Source organism: Etheostoma spectabile, chromosome 21 (assembly GCF_008692095.1).
Source record: "Etheostoma spectabile isolate EspeVRDwgs_2016 chromosome 21, UIUC_Espe_1.0, whole genome shotgun sequence".
NCBI classification, from domain to species: Eukaryota; Metazoa; Chordata; class Actinopteri; order Perciformes; family Percidae; genus Etheostoma; species Etheostoma spectabile.
In genome coordinates, this window is record NC_045753.1 from 21,525,924 (window position 1) to 21,533,117 (window position 7,194).

The 7,194-nt window shown below is 40.8% G+C and overlaps 1 protein-coding gene across 2 annotated transcripts in view; it reads left to right on the forward strand.

Annotated features, from left to right (window-relative positions):
* wdr90 (WD repeat domain 90) overlaps positions 1-7,194 on the forward strand; it is a 23,482-nt gene that overhangs the window by 2,160 nt on the left and 14,128 nt on the right. For both annotated transcript variants that reach the window (XM_032502192.1, XM_032502193.1), the window contains exons 5-19: positions 358-528; positions 1,214-1,340; positions 1,776-1,843; positions 2,107-2,219; positions 2,367-2,603; positions 2,799-2,861; positions 2,970-3,038; positions 3,130-3,240; positions 3,436-3,581; positions 3,735-3,792; positions 4,730-4,848; positions 5,360-5,521; positions 5,611-5,741; positions 6,029-6,145; positions 6,497-6,732. In XM_032502192.1, the coding sequence (XP_032358083.1) occupies positions 358-528; positions 1,214-1,340; positions 1,776-1,843; positions 2,107-2,219; positions 2,367-2,603; positions 2,799-2,861; positions 2,970-3,038; positions 3,130-3,240; positions 3,436-3,581; positions 3,735-3,792; positions 4,730-4,848; positions 5,360-5,521; positions 5,611-5,741; positions 6,029-6,145; positions 6,497-6,732 (1,928 nt within the window). The remainder of the gene's footprint in view (positions 1-357; positions 529-1,213; positions 1,341-1,775; positions 1,844-2,106; positions 2,220-2,366; positions 2,604-2,798; positions 2,862-2,969; positions 3,039-3,129; positions 3,241-3,435; positions 3,582-3,734; positions 3,793-4,729; positions 4,849-5,359; positions 5,522-5,610; positions 5,742-6,028; positions 6,146-6,496; positions 6,733-7,194) is intronic.

Here is a 7,194-nt window from a genome sequence, read left to right on the forward strand (position 1 = left end):
CAGCAATGTGCAGTACAACAAAAATATGGTGTTTTTTGAAAATGAAACCACATAAACCTATTCTAGTACAACCTCAAAATACAATTATGAACCTGAAAATGAGCATAAGTTTATTAAAATTGAACATTGAACCAAATTCGATACGGCACGTGCTTGGGGTCCCCAGTAGTACACTGCCAAGTATGAAGTAGGTCGGATGAACGGAAGCTCAAGATATGCAAGGACACAAAACTGGCAAACTCACAAACCGCACTGCTCTCCAGTTATAGTAGTAGGATAGTATTTGAGCCCTTGTTAGTATGCATTTGTTTTAAGAGTATTGTATATTAAATGATCTTGCATGTCTATGTGGTCCAGGTTTGGTGGGTCCTGCTCCCACTTTGGTTCGTTGGACCTGTCTGATGCTGGATCTGCAGTACACACTCTCTGTCTACCTCAACCGCTGCTACAGTCAACTAAAGAGCATTAAGCTTTGTGCCAACATGGCGGTGAAAAACATGTTTACCAGCGACCTGCTGCTAGATCCAGGTGAGACTCAGAAGACATATTACTGGATATAGGCACGCTTCATCTCTATCACCCTAATATTCGCACTATTACAGATAGTCTTTTTAGGTCCAAACTCAAAACATATCTGTTTAGTCTGGCTTTTGATATGTAGCAGTGGTGTGGCAATCTGATTCTTTATAACCTTTTCTGATTTTACTGCTTTCTATTTTCATTATTTCTATGGTTTATGTGTTTTTACTCTTGGTTTCTGATGTTAAGCACTTTGGATACCTGCTGGTTGCTGTAAAGTGTTATATAAATACATATTGATTGATTGATATGTGAATATCACTGGTGGGTTTCTACAAGTTTGGGGTAATGTCATGTGGATAGTTAGAGAAATGCCAAGTGCTGTTCTTTGAAGGGCACTTTAATATAAAGAAATTGTCAGCAGCGCTTTTTACTTAAAACTATGGATTTTTTTATTAAAGCAACAAAGAACCCTGTCAATCTTTAAACCACTCAATTCAAAACTATCTAAGTCAAATACATTAAATGCTGAGAATATTTTGAGTGTACTTAAAATCCTTTTTGAAGGAAAATATTTTCTTCACAAACTTATTATCCTGTATCACACTGCATCCTCAGATGTCTGAATAAAGTACATTGTGTCCTCTTAGTACATTTATGACATCTTTACTTGTGCAATTATCTCATTCAACAGGAGTTTCCTTCAGTGAAGCCAAGCTGATGGGTCTGGCTTCTTCTCAGGGAACAGGTCCTATACCCAGAGACATGTCATATCCTGTGCCCAAGGGAGGCTCCTGGCATGACCTCTATGATTATATCAGGTACAGTATCCTCACCAGGGAACCGCATGTGCATCACTGAAATTATGAAGCAAAATCTACCCTGAACTACTTTTTTTGGGTCATTTCTGGGGCCATATTGTTTGGAAGTGTTTTGTTGTTTTTATCCCTAGTTGGTTAACTAGTGAAACACTAATAACAGCATGATAAATGATTTTTGTATCAGTGCACCTGTTATTTTTTTTTTTTTAAGATTATGTTTTGGGCATTTTAAGCGTTTAGTTGAATAGGACAGCTTAGACTTGAAAGGGGAGAGGGGGCGGGGGGAAGACATGCAAGGGCCGCAGGTAGGAGTCAAACCTTTGGCCGCTGCATTGAGGAATAAATCTCAGGAGTAAAACTACAGTGACCCATTTTTGTCAGAGTGTACTGCTACATGTATGTATTGTAGTCCCTCATCTTGTCCTACCCCAACAGGTTTCCCTCAGAGGGAACAAAGTTACCCTTTGACTCCATTCAAAAAGGGAATCCTAGGCCCGAGTCTAGTAAGTACAGTCATTATTTTTGATGCCCATGCCATACTCTTATTATGCCATACTTCAATTTTTACTTTTCTCTGCACCAACACAAACTATCTTTGTATAATTTCTTCTGTTCTGCTCTTACCTATTGAATAGTTTTCATTATATGGTCATCAAAATAAATGAGATCCATTGGAACTTTCAGGGAAATCACTATTACTGGAAAAAATACTTGGGATCAAAACTGGTATGTAGATGACTGACTTCCATATTCCTTTCTCTCCCAGGTTGTGTCTCTAACCAAAGAAGCCCGATTAGAGAGGAACCTCGCTGTGTCAACCTCACCAAACCAGTTCAAGACCGTGTGTCCCTGATCCAGCAGATCACCACTCAAAAATCAGTAAGATTGAAGTACATTCAAATCGAGACTCTTTGATTCCAAACTTTGTAAACATAGCAGATGGTTGAGCTCAAGCCTTTTATATTGTACAATTTTTCAAGGTAGATTTTTCTTTTCTTATGTAGTTTTCTCCTTCTGTCTCCTTAGCTCCCGAGGAATCAAACCCCCGTGGTGACCAACATACCAGAGCTAGGTGTAGTCTCCACTTTCCAGAATGATGACTGGCTTTGCCGTAAGGATGACCAGCATCAGCCGGAATCAACATGCTCCAGCTCACAGCAGTTTACACCTAGGTCTCTCTGGGATGCCGGTGATGGGGGAGTACATGTGCACGTTCATCCTGAGGACGGCTTCAGCAAAAATGGGGAAGAAAGTGAAGAAGAGGTGAAGCTCCATGTTGACTAGATTGTACATTTAGCCAAACTTAAAAGCACAAGAAAAAACATTATAGACCAGATACTGTACCTCTCTTGTTTTGTACGTTATGTTCAGTATAATGCATGTCCTTTTGACTCCATGATGCCTTTGTACAGTTTTGTGGTAGCAATGGAAACACTGTTGACCTTGTTATATTCCCAGTTTGTTTGCACTCCAGTTCCACATCCGTTCCATCTATCATCGTCCAAAAAAACCACACAGCAGGTGAGAGAAGAGCACAGTAAAGAGTGAAATGAAAACTAGTTTTTTTGTTTGAGAGCTCATTACAAAGATTTCCTATAATCCTATTACTTTTTCTTCTCTCCATGCTAGAAGCTGCTCCCAGACCCGATTCTCAGACTCAATCGGATCATCGGCTTTGGAGGAGCCACTACCAAATGTGTATGGTCATTGTGATTATGAATGTCGCAAATGAAATACATTAAATCAAAGACTGATGGAAGTTTAACAGCTGTACTTTGTTACACTGTAGGCCCTGTGGAGCAAATCGGGTGATGCAGTGGTGTACCCGTGTCACGCAATTATCGTCTCTATGAAGATATCGTCTAACCAGCAGAGGTTCTTCATCGGCCATACTGATAAGGTAAATTAGCTGGGATGTGTTGTGCTGGAATGGCACAGCTGATTCTGGCAGCATCCTAAATAAGGTGCTTTGGTGATTCGCTTAAATCCTGGCCTTCTAATGCAGTTGGATTTTGTAAAGAGAAAGGATTATATACCATGTTCATTACATAAATGTAATTTTTGTAACATCCATGTCCATGTGTTTTCATTGTAGGTGTCTGCACTGGCTTTTAATGGCAACACAACACTGCTGGCCTCAGCACAAACTGGCAACCACAGTGTAGTTCGAGTGTGGAACTACCACAAAGGAAATTGTCTGGCCATGTTTAGGATTCATGCTCATTCATTATCATCTCTTAGGTAACCAACTGCTTATACACATGCACTCACTCACACACAGCTATTTTAAGATTAAAAAAAGCCTTTATATTATACATTAAACAATAAGGTCTAAGCTTATGTTGAACACTGGTCACTCACACTAATTTTGTCTTTTTTATTCTCTTTTCCAAGTTTCTCATACGGTGGCGGTATTCTCTGTGGCGTGGGTAAAGACAGCCACAGTAAAACAGTAAGTGCCACAAATGTTCCCACATAAAAAAAATCAATGGCTTAGATTTCTAATCTGTGTATAAAGTAGTTGGGTGCGATACTGCAAAGTTTGGAATCAATCCGATACCAAGTAAATACAGGGCCAGCATCGCTGATACCGATATAATACCAATACGTTTTTAATAATAAAGGTTGATGCATCATCAAATTGCTAAATCTGAATGAATATTCATGACCTTTAAGTGGTTTTCTGACTTTTCCTTTGGATTATTAATACGTTAAAACCCAGGACAGGATTTTCATATAATTGTATAAATGTGTTGTGTCAACACTGTATCTTAGTCTTTTTTACAAATTATACAGCTTGCTGTTATTTCAGTTTTGGCCTGAAAATATAGCCACACGCTCCTCTACTTCTCCACCATTCTTCTGCTCCGTCTCTGTCCTGCTTGTGTGTGTGTGATACTTCTGGCCATTGCCGGGCCTGGCTGCTTGCTTACTTGTTTGCTTGGCACTGCTAAGTCACGTGACGCTACAACATCAAATCACAAGTGGGGGAGGAGGAGCAAAGTGTGCCTGCTCCATACTGTGCGACACTTACAGACACAGACAGCCAGGCCGCCTCTTTGATGAAACTGAAACTAAAATATCAGTCTCATTACACTGGTATTCATCAGTACAACTTTGGTATCCATATTATCAATATTTGGATCGATCCACCCACCACTAGTATAAAGGCAATCATTGTAGCATTAGCTGCAATTAGAATCTGTAAAGAGAGCCATGAGTATCATTAGATCCAGATGAAAAAATGCTTAGCAACCCCTTGTATCATTACTTAGGCTGATATAATTAAATACAACCTGCTTTAAATTGCTCCCTTTATTTGACTTTATGACTCAGGAACGCTGCGAGCTGGCTGACTGTGTTTGTTGTTCTAATTCAACCTTTCATAGATGGTGGTGGTGTGGAACACTATGAACGTTAGTAAAGCTGGAGAGGTGACCATCTTAGCCAAAGCACACACAGATGTGGACATCAACACCATGAAGGTTGCCTTCTTTGATGATACAAGGTACCCTACCTTCTCTGTGTTTGTATTTTTGGTTGTGTATTATGTGTATAGTTTTTATTTTTAGCCAACAGTGCACATTTGGGATCATTGTTGTGCATATGTCCGACCATCTGTTGACCTGAACAGAGTAATTGTTGACTCTGGTGTATCTGCTCTGTTTTGTCTAATAATGTCGACAGCCAATGATCTACACCTCAATGTATACTCAATCATGTCTTGTTAGAGGTCTGCAGCAAATATAGGATAGAAGATTTAAGTTTATTTTCCCACACATTCGTTATGGAATGAGGGGTTCTGCAAAGAGAGTTCTGTTTATCTTGTAGATGTGTCATGACATGTGTCCACTCTCACACTTCCTGTGTCAGGTGCTCTTAGTGCAGGAAGGTGAAGAATGTTTTAGTGAGAGTGGGGAAGGTGAAAAGGTTCTAGCTGCAGGAGCAGGAAAGAAATAGGCCTTGTGCTGACTTGTCACTAAATTCGCTCTGGTTAATCTGTGAGTGTGCTGGTTCAGGATGGTGTCATGTGGCCGTGACAATATTCGCCTGTGGCGAGTAAGGAATGGGACGCTGCGCTCCTGTCCAGTCAACCTGGGGGAATACCACTCACTGGACTTCACCGATGTGGCCTTTGAGGAGGGAAACTCTTCCAACCAGCATCTTGATGATCGAACACTGTGAGAAACCAAAACAATTTAATGCAAATCCACTGAAAACGATAATGTTAAAAGATTACTATTTTCCCTCTCTGACTGTCGTTCCATAGTTTTGCCAGCAGTCGGAGTGGCTATATCTTTGAGATCGACTACAGCAGAGTTGTTATTAGAAATGTCAGGAGACTGTTGCCTGCACAGCAGCAGCATGCAAACCGCAGGGAGAAATGGACTTTTAACACAGGTGTGTTGTTCAGTAGTTTAATAACAGGGTTGGATAGCGGGGGAAAAAGCTTTGTAAAGAGCCTTGAACACTTTGTAGTGATGTGTGGTGTGGGTGTGGTGTGTGTTGTGTGTGTGTGTGTGTGTGTGTGTGTGTGTGTGTGTGTGTGTGTGTGTGTGTGTGTGTGTGTGTGTTGTGTTGTGTGTGTGTGTGTGTGTGGTGTGTGTGGTGGTGTGTGTGGTGTGGGGTGTGTGTGTGTGTGTGTGTGTGTGTGTGTGTGTGTGTGTGTGTGTGTGTGTGTCACCCAGGTCCAAGCATTGCCATCAACAGCATCAGTGTGTCCTCATCATTTTGTGCCACGGGCTCTGAAGATGGCTTCCTGCGGCTCTGGCCTCTTGATTTTTCTGCTGTCTTCCTGGAGGCTGGTAGGCACAGCAGGGTGTTGGTGGCATAAAATTGACCTGTAGCAAACAAACAGTAGCCGACTTACACTCCACAGAGAGTGATATAATCTTTAGTTCATGTACAGTATGTCTAAATCGTCATTTTCTAGTATGCAGGGGAGGGGTATTCAAGTTGTTGATTGACAGTGCCAATTCACTCACGTGTCAGTATTGGATTCAGCACATATGGATTATTTGCTTTTGGCCATCATCACATTTATGTACTAACATTCATGTCCATGAATATGAGATGTGTATGTGCAGTCTCACATACTTACATAGACCAAACAGTCTATTTGGAAAATAAGTCCGACACATGTCATTGTTTTCCAGAGCATGAGGGACCTGTGAGCCTGGTGTCAGTCTCATCAGACAGCCTTCAGGTCCTGGCAGCCACCTCTACTGGTAACCTGGGTTTCCTTGATGTGAGCAGCCGAGGTTACAACACGCTGATGAGGTCACATACAAACACTGTGCTCGGCTTCAGTGTGGATGGCATCCGTCGCCATCTCACAACAGCCTCTTCAGATGGCACAGTGCGCATTTGGAATATGGATTCCTTGCATCAGGTTAATCATTAACACATTGTGTTTTAAGATCCGATTACTTTTGTTACAAAAATACAGAGATGGAGTACATAGCCAAAGCAAAATGCGGTGTTGAGTCTTTATTGCCCACAGACCGTTACCGCAGAGCGATTGAAATATTGTTTTTTCTTTAAATTTGTTTGACAGGTTTACGGTCTGTGTACACAATCTCACTTTTAAAAAGAAAATTTGACATTGGCATTCAGGGTGGCTTTTTGTCAGTTGTTCTTTCTCTGTTGAAGCTCTGCTTTTGTACCCTGTTAGACTGTTTTGTGCTTTAAAAAAGGAAAATAGTTGTTAAAGTGCTCATATTATGCTAATTTTCAGGTTCATAATTGTATTTGGAGGTTATATCAGAATATGTTTACATGTTTTAGTTTTCAAAAAACACCATATTTTGTTGTGCTGTACATTGCTACTGCTCCTCTTTTCACCCTATGTGTT